The sequence below is a fragment of the Amblyomma mixtum genome, chromosome 1 (genome assembly GCF_055824585.1).
Source record: "Amblyomma mixtum isolate Tamu chromosome 1, ASM5582458v1, whole genome shotgun sequence".
NCBI lineage: Eukaryota > Metazoa > Arthropoda > Arachnida > Ixodida > Ixodidae > Amblyomma > Amblyomma mixtum.
In genome coordinates, this window is record NC_143012.1 from 209,476,745 (window position 1) to 209,496,036 (window position 19,292).

The following is a 19,292-nucleotide window of genomic DNA, read 5'->3' on the forward strand; positions in this document are numbered from 1 at the left end:
GAGCTAGGCCATTTTAAAAACATGCATTGCGTGAAGCCAACTTTACGAGCTAAAAAAATGCGTATTTTTGACGTTAAATATTTTGAACTGCATTGCAGATAAAGAAAAGTTAAAAACTAGAGTAAGCTTCTGTGTTGACGACCTTAAGTATCTTTGTATAATGCTGGCCCATGAAATAAAAAGTAAAAAAGTTGATTAGTTAATTTTAGTTGAATAATCGTTTAATCACTGAACTCTCTCACGTAGTAAGTAATGCCTGTCTTGTTGTAAAATCCATCTGGACAGATCGCACCGACGAATCTCTTCATCATCATCATCATTTATTTTACCCTTAAAGTCCTCTGGGGAGGCATTACATAAGGGTTTAAAGTAAAAATCTATAAACAGTTAAAAAACACCCGGCATATACATAACGAAAACTTAACACGTGAACTTATGCTTGCGAAATCGTTTTGCTCTAGCATTTTAAATAGTGGCGTAACCACCGAATAAAGTCGTCTTCGGCGTTCAGCTTCTCTGAAGTGCACAGCGACGGGCAGAGTCCCCGATAATGACGTCACGTATGACGACACTGCGTTTCCAGCGAAGAAACGGTTATTCCATGAAAGAAATCCGATGACATCAAAGGTGAACCTCACGATACATTCTTTGGCGCTTCTGACGACGCACAGCAGCATGCAGGCGTAAGCAGCGGACATCTGAAATTTTGGCAACGATGACGTCACTGCCGAGTTTCCTCGCACTACTCCAACGTAGTGAGGAGAAGCCTAAACATCGTCGCGCTTTTAATCGACGATAATGCCACCATTTTAAATGCTAGTGGAAAAACACTTTGCATGCTTTATCTAGAAGCTTGATAGATTCCAATTCTTGAATAACCGCGAATTCTCAAAAAACCGCTTAAGCTTCCCTTTAATGCCCCGCAGCTACATTCGGGCTACGAAGGGCGCTGCAGTGGAAGCCTCCAGACTGATTTAGAGCACCTGGACTTCTTTACCGCGCGCTGACATAACGCAGTGCACTGAAAATTTGTACTTCATTGGCATTGAAATACGGGCGCCGCGGTTGGTATCGAACGCGTGACCTCGGAATCAGCAGCGGAAAGCCAGAGCCACTGAGCCACCGCACCGGGTTAGTTATGCCGGTGGTGTCAAAACTTCATTATTTAGTAAAACACTTTTGATTATCATGAATAATATAATATGAATTCCTGCCCCATCTAGAAGAGTAAAGCGTCCGTCAAGTAGTTTGCCCAAACGGCAACCTCCATTTTTTTTTCATATAACAATTAGTCTATTACAACGCAGAACCTGACGGTTTTAATTGCGCGCCTCAATAGTAGGCGGTTTCAGACCACCTAACCAATTGCAAAAAGTTCATTGCACTGTCAACTCCGTCGAAGCCCACATCATAACAGTACCGAAGAAGCTGTGCCTGTGGTGTAGTGCAATAAAGAAAAAAAAAGTGCGTGTGGTGTAGTGGTCATCACATCCGCCTAACACGCGGAAGGTCCCAGGTTCGATCCCTGGCAGGCACATGATATTTTTGTTACTTTCATACTTAGATCAGAACATTTGTGGTTAGTTTCTGAAACCACGCAAGCGTGTTATCTTAAAAGCCATTTTATTTAGAATTTCGTCTGATCACGTTTAGTAGGGGTGTGCGAGTATCAAATTTTTCGAATACGAATCGAATACGAATACTTGGTTCCGAATATCGAATCGAATATCGAATAATCAAGGACAGACGCATTTAACCACTACAAAACATTTATTTGAGCACCCAAGAACATCACAGTTCAACTATCAGTGATTAAATGAGCACAAAAGGTGTGTGTGGCTGCACAAAAAGTATCAAAGTCTCGAACATTGCTCTTAGAAGAAAGAAAGAACTGGTAATGGCGCAAGAAACGAGGACACAGAAGGCACACAAAATACAGGACTGACGCCAACTTGTAACTGGGGTTCATTGCACCAAGCCTTCTTTTGGTGCTTTGCAATTTTTAGATTCTTGGACGCTGAGACTACTGTTCTTCAGGAATGATCTTCAGTTTTTATCACTTGACGCTAGGCTTCGGATCTTCAAAACTTAATCCCCCTTATTGTTATTGTTAGTCATCTATTTTTCACGCGGTTTTATCTCAAAGTCGTTCCATTCTTCCTCTTTTTCGCCTTCATCACGCGTTTCATAATTTGTTAGTGTAGACTTCTCATGCCCCAGTGCCTAGTTTTTTTTTTTCTTTTCTTTTTGCCTTGGTTGATGTTGTTATTGTTTCTGCTAGCCAGAAAAGAAGTTGGCATCCCCAAGCTCTGTTTAGATTAGATTCTGTAGTGATCAGCGATACTTTGTTGCCAGTGTTCGCATGAATTGCCTTTTGATATGTACAACGTTAATGCATTTGTTGATATGGATTGGTTGTGGTACAAAAGACAGGCTTGGTGCAATAAACCCCAGTTGCTAGTTGGCGTCAGTCCTGTCTTTTGTGTGCCTTCTGTGTCCCCGTTTCTTGCGCCATTACCAGTTTTTCTTCTTTCAACATGAACTAACTCACCCAAACTAGAGTTTTACTTGTTCTTAGAAGATTGGTTTGGTTTTGTTTATTGGGGTTTAACGTCCCAAAGCAACTCAGGTTATGAGGGACGCCGCAGTGAAGGACTCCGGAAATTTAAACCACCTGGGGTTCTTTAACGTGCACCGACATCGCACAGCACACGGGCCTCTAGAATTTTGCCTCCATCGAAATTCAGCCGCCACGGCCGGGATCGAACCCGCGTCTTTCGGGTCAGCAGCCGAGCGCCGTAACCACTGAGCCACCGCGGTGGGGCTTTGTTCTTAGAAGAGTGGAAATATCAGAGAAGATAGCTAGAACGCAGCATTGATCAAGGCTAGTTTTCCATAAGCACAAAAGCGCGTTGCTGGGATGAACATAAAAGGTTGTCGTGAAGGAAAACCGGCTGCTCCACATGGTCAGGCAGAAATAGTTCCCTTCTAGATGAAACGACAACTCCAGACAAAAAAAATGCCCTCTCAATTGGCACTGAACTGACACGTATTGCGAGGCATTTCGTGCACAGCTCTGGCTATACCAGCTTCGCAGGTATAGTCACAAAGAAGCTCACTAGCGCAGTCAGCTACTGCATGGCCCAACGTTACGCTAGTTACGCATTGCTCTGGGCGCCGCCATGTTGTTATGTCTCTGTCGATAGGACTTGCGGACCGAAATGAACGCCGGTGCTCGCAATAGAATATTCGGCTAGATACGAATATTCGCGTCGTGCCGAGTATTCGAAACAACACGAATACTGGGATTTCGAATCGAATACGAATACTAAAAATATGATATTCGAATTATATTCGAACATTTCGAATATTCGCACACCCCTAACGTTTAGTTGCTCACTTGAAGTAATAATAGAAACAGCACAAAAAAAAACAAGAATAGAAATGAATCATTTTAAGGATTGCAAACCGTCAGAATCAATTGGATAAAGGTTAGAAGTTATATAATTTGGCTAAAACCGCACTTTGTCGCTCATACTTCTTCTGGACTGTATCCAGTTTGTCGCAAAATAACCGATTCGGACAAAGAGTTCAACGGTGTTCAATAGAAGGACCTGTGGCTTTTGTATAGTGTCTCTAAATAACCTATTGATCTTGTCTGGCACAGGGGCTCCATTATTTCGGAAGGATCTCATTGTATGGTCTATTTAATCATCTGTGTAAGGCATCTGTACTTAAGAGCTGCATAGTCTTTTATGTAATTGTGTGTGTGTGTCTGTAAATTTGGAGTTGTTTATCTCTGTGTAATCAAATTAATCTAGAACGTGCTGGACACATTCATCAAGTGTACTTGCGTGCTATACATCTGCCATATCAAGGTTTCCTCTTTTTGAATCATATTTAGTTGTTTTCTAGCAATATTGTACGGAAGGGCAAAAATATTACTGCCAAATTTCTTCCTTCCGTTATCCCATACTAGCAGTGGAACGTCCACAGGCATTTGAGATGGAAGTGCGCGTAACTGCGCAAAAGTGGGCATATAATAGGCGTTGCTGGCTAGGCTATGCTAGGTAGGCTATTTAAATGTCGAGGGAAGAGTGCAACTCGAATTGGTCAATTCCCTTGCAGTGCCACAAGCCATTCAGAGATGCTGATCTTAGTCCGAAAGCCTCTTTCAATAAGTCAACTCGTAGCATGATCTCCGAAAGTTTGTATGCTTGCGGTGTTTATGGGTTTATGCCAAGTGAAACTATTACATACAAAGAAATGAAACAAACATCCTCAAATGGAATTCGAACCCCCGGCGGCCCGAACACATCAGCTTCACAGGCCGCTTCGCGAGAGCAGTAGACTAGGCCGCCGCCGAATACGCAATGTGGCGAACTGCTACACACTCTCGCGCTGTGCGTTGCACATCTTCTCCATCCAATAAGCCTAATACCAATATCAAACTAATATTCGTGCTTTGACTTATGTGGCGGTACTGACACAAAGATACGCACGACACACGATGGCATGAACAACGTTGTCACAGAAACAAGGCACTAAAGCAATACGCGTTGGCGACATTGCTTTAGAAACACGGCAATGCAGCATAGGACGCCGGCGTACTACATTAGCTAAGTTCTCATTGACGATGGCAGAATTGAAGACGCGCATAACTGACTCTCTGGGTCAGTGAGAACCTCAATGCCGCTTTCGGTTACTTGAGAAAAACTGCTTTCCCACAGTACATCATGCTTAAAAATGCTATGCCGTCAGAAAGTTTTCTTTTCACAGAAAGTTTCGAAAAGATATCAGCTGGCGTTGTACTGACATTTACTTCCGTATGTCACTATCGCAAGGTGTTTTTGCGTCACACTTAAGTAATAACGTTGAAATTACATTCTGTCAACAAACTTTACTTTGGAGATTATGTAGCAAGTCTGGCGGTCGCTTAAGCAGGCCCATGCTGCGAGCACTTCCAGCTCATTAGTATTCGAACAGGAGTTCGAGTGAACCACTGCGGCATAGAGAATATGTCTCAGAGCACTCCCCTTCCAAGATCGCAACCCGTTGCACTGCACTTTCCCTCCGACCTCCCTCTTGACGCTGCCATTGTTATGAGCGCAGAACGGCTGTGCGTTTATATTTCGCGTTTATATTTCGCGTTTATATTTCGCGTTTATATTTCGCGTTCATAAACAGCCGTTCGGCACAGGCTACAGAATCCCAGGGGCACCATGTCCAAACGCTGCTTTCTTTCAGTCGGGGCACAAGACGGCAGGGGGAGTACGGTACGTACGCATTCGCACATTGAATAGACATTAAGGAAAAACTAAGTTTTATTTCTATCATCTGATTATCAGGGTTTAAAAGGGGGCTTTTTCAAGCTAGAACACGCCAAAAAGGCAACGAAATAAGTCGTGCGTCGTAAAAATGAGCACTTTAGTTCCCGAACAAAACAGTATGTGCATAAACTAAGTCGTCCTTAACAACGAAGCCTAAAGAAATTTTTTTTTAATGTTATAAAACACGCCTTAAGAGTAAGGCCTGCTTCTGTGCACCGCAGTGACAGTAAAGGGGAAATGAGCAAAATGTTTTAGAGCTGTTAGTGTGTTATCTCAGTATCGATCCGTATGAAGCACTGACAGTCTGGTGACGTACTTCTTATTGTCCTTTTCACATCCCACGCATCACCACAACATATCTGCGCTCAGGGCCTGGTGCCGTACCTCCTATTATGCTTTTCCTCATCCCACACATCGCCATTACTTACCTCTGGTCACTGCCCTCAGTGCAACTGAAGATGGTCACAGCATTTTCTTCCCAACGATTCATGCAATTGAACAGACGATAATGCGCGTAGATCGGTCACCTTCGCAGTGTAAAGCATGAAACCACCAAAAAATTCCCACAGACACTTAACAGTGCTCACGTTTGGGTACTAGACAGCATTACACTCCGTGGGTGCGTTGACACCATTCCGCACCCCCCCCCCCCAACGCACACCCACACACACACACACACACGCGTGCACGCGTATGAAACCACGGAACGCTGTGCGACGAACGGTTACATGCCTCACAATTTTCATACGAAAGTCTGGGAAGGCATACATTTCAAGGCATCTATGTCGTCGGTTCAAACTTCTGTCGCAATCTAGCCTCCAACATGAGTAGTGTATGTAAACTATGTGACGCGAAAAATCGTATTTCACCACCCGGTGCGTTGTGCGACAAAAGATTGCGGCAAAATTTTGTGTGTGTGTGTGTGTGTGTGTGTGTGTGTGTGTGTGTGTGTGTGTGTGTGTGTGTGTGTGTGTGTGTGTGTGTGTGTGTGTGTGTGCGCGCGCGCGTGCGTGTGCGTGTGCGTGTGTGTGTGTGTGCGTGTGTGCGTGTGTGTGTGCATGCGTGTGTGCATGCGTGTGCGCGTGTGCGAGTGTGCGCGTGCGTGCGTGCGTGCGTGTAATTTCGGTGTCATCTGTCATCTATCTCTGTGTAATAAAATGAACCTAGTATGTACAAGAGTCATTATTCAAATATGTTTGCGGGCCGTATATCTGCCATGATAAGGCATGCTCTTTTTGAGGCATATTGAGTTGTTTTAGAGCAATGTTGTACGGAAGGGCGAAAATATTACTACCAGCTTTCTCACATACTATCCCACAGGCAGTTGAACTGGAAGTGCGCGTAGTTCGGGAAAAGTTGGCATATAACATGGCGTTGCTGGCTAGGCGCAGGCTAGAATTTCTGGATGCTGCTGTATACCATTTAAATGCATTCCGTGTTTGTGGGTTTGTGCCAAGTGAAACTATTACCTAGAAAGAAATGAAACAAACATCCACGAATGGAATTCGAACCCGCGGCGGCGCCAGCAGGTCAGCTTCTCAGGGCGCTGCGCGAGATCAGTAGGCTACGGCCGCCGCCGAACACGCAATTGTGGTAAACTGCTACACACACTCGCACTGTGCATGTACATCTTCTTCATCCAATAATCCTAATACCAATATCAAACTAATATTCGTGCTTTGACTTATGTGGCGGTACTGACAGAAAGATACGCGCAACACACGATGCCATGAACGACGTTGTCACAGATAAAAGGCACTAACGCAATACGGTTTGGCAACATGCTTCAGAATCACGGCAATGCAGCATAGGACGCCGGCGTACTACATTTGCTAAATGCGCATTGACGATGAAAATACTGAACACGCGCATAACAGGCTCCCCGGGTCAGTGGAAACCTCAATCACACTTTCGGTTACGTGGCGGTGGTGTCCACTCGAGAAAAACTGCTTTCCCACAGTACATGAGGCTTAAAAATGCTAAACAGTCAGAAAGTTTTCTTCTGACACAAAGTTTCGAAAAGATATCAGCTGGCGTTGTACTGTCATTTACTTCCGTATGTCACAATCGCAAGGTGTTTTTTTTTCGTCACTCTTAAGTAATAACGTTAGAATTACATTCTGTCAACAAACTTTACTTTGGAGATTATGTAGTAAGTCTGGCGATCGCTTAAGCCCGCCCGTGCTTCGAGGCCTGCCAGCTCATTAGTAGTCGAGTAGGGCTTCGAGCGAACCACTGCGGCATAGAGAATGTGCTGCAAACCACTTCCCTTCCAAGACAGCAACCGGTTTCACTGCGCTTTTCCCCCGACCTCCCTCTTGACGCTGGCATTGTTATAAGCGCAGAACAGCTGTGCTTGTGCCTCCCTGAATTTTGATGTTTTGATGGGGATGCAGTGTTGAGTTAGGGCTATGGCGGGCTCCTATTAAGCAGCCCGGTAACTTGAGACGCGAACCGGTCTTATTGCAGTTTTCCTCCTTTCTACGGAAGTTTTTCCATGCAATAAAGAAAAACTGTGCTTGTGGTGTAGTGGTTATCACATCCGCCTAACACGCGGAAGGTCCCAGGTTCGATCCCTGGCAGGCACAGGAACGAAATGTTTTGTAACAGTGCCTACAAACTGCATTTACATTTAGGTCTAGTAGTTTATTCTCTTCTTGCACGTGCGCCAACTAACTCGATAACAAACGTTCGTGAAACATTTTATTCAGGTTATTTTCATGGCTCTTAAGGTGGGATCAGTAAAAGGAATTAGATGAAGCAAATTACAAGCGGATGTCCGGCTTCGAGGACACATTCCAGATATGGCTGAAGGATGCCTCACTTAGGGTTATATTTGATCTTCTTAGGTGATCCAAATCACTTCTGAATCAAGGCTCCAAATATTGAAAGCTTTTCATTCTTTATCGTTAAGAACCATCCATTAAGACAGTTGGCGCGTGTCATTCAGTTAAATAGAATACACCGCTTATCGGGGAAGAAGAAGGTTTCGCACTGACCTCGTTTTATGTGTCGCTTTGTAGAAGGTGTTTGGCGACTGTGCGACGCACGTGATGTGACTGAGATGGTACACTCCTTGAAGGCTGGTAGACAGAGTAGATAGACGCACTCCATCCACCGGTCGCCAAGCACCCCAGCTCTCTTTTTCTTTCCTCACTTCCTCCCCCTGTTTGCCATCTATAACATTCGCTGCAGAACCCTAATTTGCGCAGTCTGTCCGTCCGAACAAAGCGGTTAAGTTTATCCCCTCCAAAAAGGCGGTAAAAAGATTGCTTAGTTTTCATGTACATTTATGTGCCTGGTTTGGTGGCTCTGAGCCTTGATGCTGCTTTAAAGACAGACATTTTCTGCCTTCCGTATTTTCAAAAGCCCGGGACGATGAGACCTCTGATGCGGCAATTCCGAGAACGCATCTGGGTTTATCCTTGATGGTGATATTGATGCTGTCACTATAATAAATGCTTTAACTCTAAGCCGAGGTTTCACACACGGATAAAATTACCATTCTGCCTTATGAGACCCAGGTTGTTCTCCTAGAGCAGCCTCTCCCGACCAATCATTAACTGACACCTGCCACTGTGGGCAGTTTGTTCGCAGTCCGATGGGTGGGCTGCTGCCTTCCACGGTGGGCAGGTTGCGGTGGCGTCACAAGGTCACGTGGGCCACTCCCTTTTTAACTCTCAACTCCGACGCCAGGTTTTCTGCATAAAGAGAGTCTTAACACTGTCGCGTTAATATCTTTTTTTTTTACTTTCAGAGGGCAAAATTTATTGCTGAATTAAAGGCCTTCAAAACTGAACGTGCGTTCAGTTTTTAAATTTTCTTTATCGGGAGTGTAGTTCGAATTATCTGACGTCAAATATACGCGTTTCGAAGGTCGTTCAGTAGCCCTTCCCACGTTGCATATTTATAAAGTGACGTCGGTGCACTGAGTATTGTCGCCGAAATCGCGATAACTGCGTCTAGATCAAAAAAAGCACAAATTGCATAGATATTTTCTGCATCATAAATGCAGGCTACACCATGTGTAACTCGGGAAAGCTAACTCAACGAGTTTTAAAAAGCGTGGAAGCTGCGATAAACCTGGAGTCGGATGCTATCGCACTCCACTCTTAAGGTAACTTGCACGTCCCCAAGTAGTTTATTTTTTTCTTGGCTTGAGGGGGTGGCGGGACTGGCACTACTCATGTCTCCCATCCCCTCTCCTTCTCTATTAACGTCTAAACGTCAAGGGTCCCGTTGCGCAGAAAATCCGGCGTCGCCGGCGTTGCCGGTGTTGTCGACATCGTGGAAGGCATTGTAAGCGATAAACATGGTGGCTCAGGCAGCCACCCCGTAGAAGCAACCTAGACAGTCTCCCTCGGTCATGTGACCCCATGTTGTCATCACAACCTGCCCGAAGGATTGTGAGCAAACTAACCACTCTGGCAGGTGGCAGTTAAATTCATGGCTGATAGCGAGATGTTGCTCGGGAAGAGCAACATGGGTCGCACAAGCCCTACAGGTGGCAGCACCTGTCATCGCAGGGCAGAGGCGCACCCTTTAAGCGCTGCAACTCTGCGCATAGAGTTGTATGAGGACTCCCAGGGACGTATGAATGTAAAGTTGAGAATGACCAATTCTGCATATATGGGTATCAACTCATTACCACTATCGCGTCATACATTTAAAGCGGAGCTTAAGTGGTTCCTCCGATTTTTTTGCCTCCAGCTCCCACCGGCATACGACGAGCATCAGGAGCGCTCATAGCTGCACCTTACACAGAGATAAGGCACCCTTCAGCACATGATACTTACCCTTCGGGGTAGCACAGTGGCTATGGCGTTCCGCGACTGTGTTGGGCAGGATGCACGGGTTAGAGACCCGGCCTCGGAGGCTGATACCCAGGTTGGAGAATGGGTACGAAAACGCCCGTGTACTAAACGGGTACACGTAATTGGACACTTTCCGTAGAACTCCACTGCGGAAGTAGAGCATTCAACAACAGTGGTATAAAATACAAGTAACAACACTAGTAATGCTCTAACTAGAAAATAAAATAACAACGCAAAATAAAAACGAATAATATTGTAACTGTTAAATAAAAGCAATTTGAGACAAAAATTAATAACAATGTAACTGCAAAATAATACTAAAGTAAAAATATAATGTTAATTCTATAGTTAAGTGTGGCGTGTAATTTCGTGAGCTACAAAGTTTGGTGGGTTGATATGTGAATATGTTCTCGTGTTAAGTTTCCACCATGTATATACCTGGGGAGGTGGTGCATTTCATGATGGAAAGTGGCGGTGGGTGGGATTTGATATATTGGTGCGCATTGCTTATTATTGTCCATAGCGTTTTTTATTGCTGCGATGCACTTGGAAGAGGGAAATAAGCATTTAATGTGGCACTTTTTTTTTGGCAAATGCCGCTGAGTGTTCAGATTGGTCCGCACAAGGTTACTTTTCTCCCATTTCGTGCCTACCGTTCCTTTCCTGCCTGCAGTTCGGGCTTTGATGTCCTTTCAGTAATGTCATTGAAATTTGCCTGCAAAAGGATTTAAGGCGCAATCATATCATCCCCGCCACGGACCACAACTAAACACATCATCAGAAATGTATATCGGAATAAGACCTGCCATTTAAAAGACATTTAAGCACTGAACTTCGCTCTTGAAATGTGCCCGTTAGGCACCCAAGATGCACACCCGAAATTCGCACAAGGACACGTGCATGGGCCTGAACATCGAGCACTGCTATCAATTAGTACTGCAACCAGCCTGTACCTTTATGTTTTCTTTATGCCAAACGGGAAATTTGTGCGATAAAAAAAAAAGCCATCTACCACAGAGGTAGCGAGGAGGCCTGGAGATTATGAGGTTCCTAGACTATCGCACAAAAGGTTGGGCATGGGAGCTACTTTCTATTGTGGGCTCCGGGAACCTGTAGGGAGAAGAGGCGCAAGAAAAACAGCAAATGTTGCCGGGGCGAAAGCTCTCGCAAGACTGGAGAGGGGCGCCCGTTGTGTGCTCGGCTGTGTTGACCTTAACCAGCCTTGGCCTCTGCGGTTAGGAGGCGGGTCGCCGCTGTCTGTCTCGTCGTGTGCGTGGATGCGTGCAGTCAGGACAGAGTAGGAAACCGCAGTCGAGATGCAGCTGCCATTCCAGCAAAACAAATTTTGGATTGGCGGTCCGGCAAACACAGCAACAAAGCGGCTATTCGACGCGCGTAGCAAAGTGACGAAAGGAGAGCTGCAGTGGCCGAAAAGGCGACAGCGTGACGCGCCAGCCAAACTAAGGCACAACCGCAATCAGCTGTCACTCCAAACGGGAATGCGTCTGTATGGAACTAAAAAGAGAGTAAGGTCTCCCCTAGCGCACTCCGTTTTTTAAAAAGACAGTGCGCTATACGGACACTAACACGCCTGTCACACTAGCAAATTTAATGTCAGTGGAATCGAATGACATTAGCACCTAATGTCATTAATCGACTGCTACTCGGGAACATGTAATGTCATTAGGTTGGAATGATATTCGCCATCGAATGAGTTAGGGGAACTCATTCGCATTCGATCTCGAACCGAATGCGTACTCTGGACACCAGATACGCAGCAGGAACAAGCGCCGCGAAAAAAATAATGTGCACACTGCCAAACTTAGAAAGTGCATTTATTTAGTTTTGGTAAAAAAAGTTAATGTTTGTGTGAATCTGTTCACACTAGAGGCTGTCGTGGATAGCTGTTACTCTCGGTCTCAGCAGCCTACCGAAGCGGCCCAGCGTGAAGCAGCGTCTTTCCCGCGACCGTCGGTCATTTTGGGATGCGTGATTCTTGTTGGTTGGTGTGGCATGTTCGTTAAGCTCGAAGTTACTTAAAGACGTAACTGAGCAGTTCACCTTTTCGAAGTCTTTTCCAAGCTCCGCGCGTGTCCGCGCGCTGCCATGTCAGCCATTTTGTTTGTTTACATTTATCAGATTTGTGGTTGACTTTGTGCTTGGTTTGGCTTTTGATGGCTAAAGTGGTGCAGAATGACGTCAAATAATATTTTAAGCTTATAATACGGCACACAAATGTTCTCACCTGCTTTTGAAACACTGCACAACAATTTCAAATATCTTTTATGCGCGCTGATGTCGTTCAGTTGGACTATTTTTTTTTTTCACTAATCGTCGATGCCATCATTTTCGAATCACATTATTTTTTTTCCCTGTAGCACCGTAAGAGACCGAATGACATTCGATACATCGAATGCCACTTGGTTCGAATGACATTAAATTTGCTGGCGTGACAGGGGTATTACTCCCTTTTTAGTCCTTTCTGTTTGGAGGGTAGAGAGCGAAGCGCCGCAGTAATGCATGTAACAGACCAGAAATGGTGGGAGGAGAAGCACTAAATCCCTGCTCGTTCCTGTCCCAAAACATTAGGAATCTCGCGGCCGCAACTTTTGATCTGAACCACGTAATTTTGTGTCAATGTTGTATCTTTTTATGACGACTCAATACTCGGCACTTAGTTCTGTCTGTCCGTCTAGGCTTTAGGCGGTGCGGGCTGGGCAACATTCTTTTTCTTTCTTTTTCTTTGTCCACACTAATATATTTTCACGTGCTGCGCATGGGCCCTGAGGAACGAAGAAGATGTGCGCAAGCTAGAAGAAAACTCGCGAGTATGTGCCATTCAGCCCGAGGACATCATCATCATCATCATCAAAACTCGCGAAGGGCAACACTCGCGAAGAGCATGCCAATCCGTTGTTGGGTCACCTGCTAGCCGAACAGCAGAGTGATGCTGGCAGCATGGATCGATTGGTGCGGGATGCAGCCCAGGGACACCTGGAAGTGCTTCGCGACCACCTTGCAAAGCATCTAGACAGGGTCAACCAGAAGAGCTCTGGCAAGACAGCCCTGCAGGTGTCCAGCCACCAGGGTCATCGAGAAATCGTGGAGTTGCTGCTCCAGTGTGGTGCCGCGGTTGATGCCCAGGATGACGACGGTGACACGGCGTTGCACTATGCTGCGTTTGGCAACCAGCCTGCAATTATGGAGATCCTGCTGAAGGCGGGGGCCAACATCAACGCCGTCAACCGGACAAAGTGCACCGCGCTGCATGTGGCAGTCAACAAGCAAGACACCAACTGCATACGGGTCCTCCTCAAGTTCCGAAGCATCCTCAACATCAACATACAGGACACATCTGGAGACACGGCACTACATGATGCAATTGGCAAAGATAGCGTGGAGATTATTGACCTGCTTATCAGCGTGCCGGAAATCGACTTCTCCTTGAAGAACAAGCGGGGTTTCAACGTTCTGCACCATGCAGCGCTGAAGGGCAACAATTTTGCAACGGAGAAGTTGTTATCGAGAACACGGAAGATTGTTAACATCAGGAAGGACGATGGCTTCGCAGCGCTGCACCTTGCTGCTCTGAATGGCCACTTCTCGGTGGTGGCGACCCTGCTTACACAGGGTCAGTGTGACGTGGATGTGCGCAACAACCGCAAGCAAACGCCGCTGCTGCTGGCCGTCAGCCAAGGACAGTGTGGCATTGTTGAGCTGCTCATCGGCATGGGGGCCAACCTCGACGCACAGGATGAGGACGGTGACACTGCGCTGCATCTGGCCCTGCTGAAGCGCCAGGCACTGCAGATGCCCGCCAACACTGGCGAGGCGCCTGCCACGGCCTTGATTTCCAGTCAGCTGGCCTCGTCAGCCCCTCCTGAGATAGAGAACAGCAGCAGCCTGGCTCTCGCCTGCCTGCTCGTCAAAGAAGGGGCCGACCTCCACCGTGCCAACCTGGCGGGGCGCACACCGCTCGACTTCGCTGGCAGCCCAGCCATTCAAGAGCTGCTTCAGCACTGGAGCACCCTGCGGGAGAGTGCGACTGCTGTGACGGCACCTGCCCTGGAGCCAGCTAGTGGTGGCGGGACTCTGCCCAGCGAGCTGCCTCCTCGTGGCGCTGAGTGCCAGATCTGCCTCGAGTCACCGGCTTCAGTGACCTTCGAGCCCTGTGGTCATCGGATGGCCTGTGAAGACTGCAGCGTGCGCATGAAGAAATGCCTCACCTGCAAAGAGGTCATCGCCCGCAAGGTCGATGGCGCCGGCAAGGTAGTGGTGTCGGGCGGCCGGCAGCATCAGCTGGGCGGCGGAGGAGCCGTCAGCCTGGAGCGCCTGAGGCAGCTGGAGTCCCGGCTGCAGGAGATGGAGGAGTGGCAGGGCTGCAGTATCTGCCTGGAGCGGCGGCGCAACGTGGCCTTCCTGTGCGGACACGGGGCGTGCTCTGTCTGCGCCCACACCTTGCGTCAGTGCCACATGTGCCGGAAGGCCATCACCCGCAAGATCTTCCTCTACTGAGGAGAAAAGAAACTGCACTGCACACACACACATGTCACGCATTCACATGTGGCCGGGCTCTGCTGGTTCTGAGATTATGCTTATCTTTTGTCCTGTCTGAAAGCATCAAGCATCAGTAGAAGCGCAAAAGGCTGAGCCTACAGCCTACACACACTGCCTGCACCACGAACTTTGAACACGTTTCTTTTTTTTTCTTTGAGCGAGACATTTGAGATTGAAGCCGGTGTTTCGCGTAGTGATGGTCTGTTCGACAGATTGTGTGTGTGCATCTGCGCTCCTGCCTTGTGGCATGGTCATCAAGGCTTCTCCCAGCGCCCGAAGACTTTGTGTCGCACGGTTCACGTCATGCACTGTAGACATAGTTCGTCCAGGCCCCAACCGCTTTTCTGTGACCACAAGTGCTGCCCCACAAACACAGGCGGAAATTTTTAGATCTCCAGTGTGAAGTTTGGAAGTGCATCTGCATGTATTTGTGCAAGACGTGGACTACATGGCATGCGAGCATTTTGTGTTTGTCCGCACTGCTATCCTGTGTCCTTGAAGCACGGCGAAGAAGAGAGCCCACTTTGGAAAATCAAGATCACGGACGGGAGCTTGAGCAGCACGTGACAATATGATAGTCGAGGCTTGCCTGTCACCTGTGGTCACTCAGCGACGAGAGGATGACACTGATAATGAAGCTGATTATTAGACGGCAATCAGCCTTCAGTCAACTCAATCCATATTGAGGTGGCGAAGTAGAGGCATTTAGCATAGCGGAGACGTACTAGCGTATTCACGGAAACTTAAGCGCACAAAAAGGCGTCCACGTGACATAGACAGGACACAGGGCTAAGATGCAACTGTATCTTACTGACAGCACGGAAACATTTATAGTGAAGCCAGTTGAACAGAACGAGGAGGGGAAGAAACGAATACATGGGCAAGCCGTAACGGTCCTTGCTCTTGGCTTCAGCTGTGCACTTTCTGAATAATGGCATGCACATTTTGTCGGGACCCTACAAGAGGGCGTTTCTTGGTGCTGCACAATGACCTTGAGTACCTCCATACTTTCATTTATGCATCTTAGAGCCCGCCCTATGTTTACCCGACAGCAAGGCAATGGAATAAGATACACCACCTCTTCTGTGGTCTGCAGAAACTTATGCCGATGTTTCCTTTTTCATCTCTTTAGCGGTTGGTGGACGGGTTCGTCGTCTTAGTCGACAGTTTGCCTGGGATAGGGGAAACCTACCTCAGATTTGCTGTACTGGCAACCCTACTGGGCTTGTGTTTCCCACCAGAAACGAACTCCCACCCGGTCTCCTTGCAAAACTTTGGTTGCCGCCTCCCTTCCCCTCGATCCACGCACACTTCAAAAAGCGGCTTGCAGCCCACTTCGGCTCAGAGCTGCCGCCGCCTCCCTGTACTCCTGTTCCGAATCCCCGCCTTGGCCACCCATCTGCTCGCCAAACCTTGTGGCACTTCATCCACCAGTTTTTTTCGGTTGCCACTCAACAAGCCGCTCCCACGGAACTCCACATCACCGCCGTACACCTTCACTCAGGGCTCGTGAGGAGTCACGCGTGGGCGCTTCACTCTTAGAAGAGTGAAGCGTCCACGCGTGACCGTTGGTACCGTTGAAACTTTGCTACTGAAATACAGTGTGGATTTATGAGTTTGCTTTCCCGCGTTTGTTATTCATAGAATGGTGTCGCTTGAATATCTAATGCAGCCAATACAATGGCCACTCTCGCATTCATGACGCTGAAGCAGTTACCGCGATTTTGGCTACAATGCTAGGAGCAGCCGCACCACTTTCTAAATATGCAATGCGGGAAAGCTAATTCAAAGAACCCAAACGTGCAATTCTGGCGTTCGATATTTTTGACCACATGGCCGCTAAGGAAAATTTAACAACTCGGCTCCCCTTCTATGCTGACGACCTTCAAGTTCGAAACATAATCTTGTCTCGTAAAGTAAAAAAAATTAAAATATTGAATAGTTATTTTTATTTAGTTAATCGACTAATTACATAGCTCTACCGCGTGTCTAATATCCACCTTCTGTCCAACCCAGCTGCAAAGACCGCACCGATGCATGTCTCATAGTTGTGAAAATAAAATTCTGTAAATGTTAAAAAAATCACCTTGTATATCAAACCCCTGCCACCACTACTTTCCGTGAATTACAGAGACCCGGGCGTTCTTTTTTTTAACTGTTTACACAGAGTTTCTTTAAAACCTGCGGCAGATACGTCTGTGCGGTCTGTGCTGGTGTGTAGCACAGCACGGCGGACATTATGTAGTATGTGACAGAGCTCAGTTATTAAAAGATTAACTGAAGTTAACTAATCAACTTTCTTTTGATTTCAACGGTTGATATTATATTAAGAAATTGAAGGCTGTCAACATAGTAGCTCAGTCAAGTTTTTCAATTTTCTTTATCGGCAATGTATTTCGACATGTTTAGCGCCAAAAATACACATTTTTCAGTTCGTTAAGTTGGCTTCCCGCAATGCACAGTTTTAAAATGGCATCGCTGAGCGTAGTATTTTCGCGGAAATACAGTAACTACTTCTGCACCATAAAACAGACAAACGGCTTCCGTACTTGCTGTATTAGAAATGCGAGCTACGCCACTTTAAAAACATGCATTCCGGGAAGCCAACTTTACGAGCTAAAGAAATGCGTATTTTTGACGTTAAATATTTTGAACTGCATTGCAGATAAAGAAAAGTTAAAAACTGGAATCAGCTGCTGTATCTTTGTATAATGCTGGCCCGTGAAATAAAAAGTAAAAAAGTTGATTAGTTAATTTTAGTCGAATAATCGTTTAATCTCTCAGCTCTCTCACGTAGTACGTAATGCCTGCCTTGTACCATCCATCTGGACAGATCGCACTGACGAATCTCTTCGTCATCATCATCATTTCTTTTACCCTTAAAGGCCTCCGTTGAGGCATTACATAAGGGTTTAAAGTAAAAATCTGTAAACAGTTAAAAAACACCCGGCATATACATAACGAAAACTTAACACGGGAACTTATTCATATAGTAAAGGTCGTATGCCGGGGCGCTACATCGAAATATTCCGTCGGAACGGCTAGTATCAGCAGACTTCCCAAAAGCAATCACGAGAGCATGAGCGTTCAGCTAGTTGTCGAATTCTTCTTTGAGCGTCAGCCGCTGGAGGTTCCGGAGCATGCCCTACCAATCCTGCTTTCCCACCCCACCCCCACCCCACCCGAGAGGACTGGGAGGCTGCCCTGCTCGGCTGCTCAACTCTCCAGGACCAACGAGCCCTGGTGACAAGAGCCCGGGCCGCCGCGGAGGCCACAGGGGTCCCGGACTAGGGATCCCTCCTAGTGATTGTGAGGGCCGGGCCCTTCAGGCACGGTCCAAGCAATACCTCTCTTGTATATAGTATAAATACATGTTTTACACCACCACCACCTGAAGAACTGTCTTGCAACTAACCCCGGGGACAAGGCGCCATCCTGGCGGCCTGTGGGGATGTGATGAGGGCGAAGTCGCTGTAAGGTGCGGTACGGTCGGTGTCGACAATTTCACGACCTCGGCGACAGTGACCAGTAGACAGCGCAAGGTGATCGATGAAGTAATTTTCCGGAGATGTTTGCTCTAGAAGGCGCTAGGGGCCCTGCAGTGGCTTTGCCAGAAATATTTTTCAGGGGGTGTTATGCGCCGTCAGTAAAAAAATAAAAGGAAGTAGCCTGCGCCCAAACAATATGTTAGTCGTTTTTCTGCTTTAATAAAGCCGAAGCGTTAGTTGTTTCGTTCACTGTAATATCTACATAAAAATACGAATGGATGCAGGACTCCGAGGACTTGATTCGTAAAGAACATTTATTTTCTCACACACGAAAAAAAAAAAGCAATCGTACGAAAAATCACGTCTAGTAACAATATGTTCGCATAGTATGAAACAACACAAAAGCTTCTGTTCTAGAACAAAGTCAGCAACTGCGAACGAATGGCATTTGTCAAAACTTATACCCATGCATGTCAACCTGCGCCTGGCCGCAGAGGCGCTTTAAAAAATGCACTTTTTTTTATTTTCGAAATAGTTTATGATCATTTGAGGACAATGCAAAGGGTGAAAAAGTCGGCTGACTTCAAAAGGTAGGTTTAATTGGGTGAACTGTGCCTTCGTTTGACAGGAGTGCCGCACGTCGTGCGTTGGCGAAGAGTGACTATTTTGTGCAAAAACTGCCGCTTCCTATTATAGAGTCGCGTGAACGGAGATCATTGTTTTGGGAATAAGCCTACACTCTTCTTATTGTCGTTTTTTTTTCATTTTAACATATCGATGCGGTGTGAAAATAGCATGGGCGAAAGAAAAAGGTCTAAAGGAGGAGGTGGAGGAGGACGCAGCGCTCAGAAAATTTCGGGGGGTGACCGCCAAGATCATGGGGCCAAGATGCACCTCATGTCCTGACATCCAGCGTATAGTTACGGTGGCTCCGGAATCTCCGTGAAGCCGCACATGTGTGTTCGATGTCGTGCGCGGTGCTGTGTCTTCTCGGTGGACCGATGAAGCGCCTGAGTGCTTCGGTGCAGTCTGCCAGTATGCGAATTTGATGATAAAATTTTTCAGGATGGGCGGCGATTTCTTGTGCTGCCAGATGCAGTCCT

General features: G+C 46.7%; 1 protein-coding gene and 2 non-coding genes across 3 annotated transcripts; all 3 read left to right on the forward strand.

Moving 5' to 3' along the window:
* Positions 1–1,464: 1,464 nt before the first annotated feature.
* Positions 1,465–1,537, forward strand: TRNAV-AAC (transfer RNA valine (anticodon AAC)). Its single transcript has one exon. It is a non-coding gene; the product is annotated as a tRNA-Val (tRNA).
* Positions 1,538–7,845: 6,308 nt separating this feature from the next.
* On the forward strand, positions 7,846–7,918 carry TRNAV-AAC (transfer RNA valine (anticodon AAC)). Its single transcript has one exon. It is a non-coding gene; the product is annotated as a tRNA-Val (tRNA).
* A 2,230-nt stretch (positions 7,919–10,148) lies between these two features.
* On the forward strand, positions 10,149–14,659 carry LOC149370761 (uncharacterized). Its single transcript, XM_089578530.1, has 2 exons — positions 10,149–10,217; positions 13,028–14,659. Exons 1-2 carry the CDS (start codon positions 10,149–10,151, stop codon positions 14,657–14,659), a joined length of 1,701 nt encoding a protein of 566 aa, XP_089434656.1.
* Positions 14,660–19,292: the final 4,633 nt, after the last annotated feature.

Excerpts from the sequence above, each read along its gene's own strand:
- LOC149370761 (XM_089578530.1), top strand. The coding sequence starts at position 10,149 with ATGGCGTTCCGCGACTGTGTTGGGCAGGATGCACGGGTTAGAGACCCG. Across the intron at positions 10,218-13,027 it reads CCTCGGAGGCTGATACCCAG|GGCAACACTCGCGAAGAGCA; the intron begins GTTGGAGAATGG and ends AAACTCGCGAAG.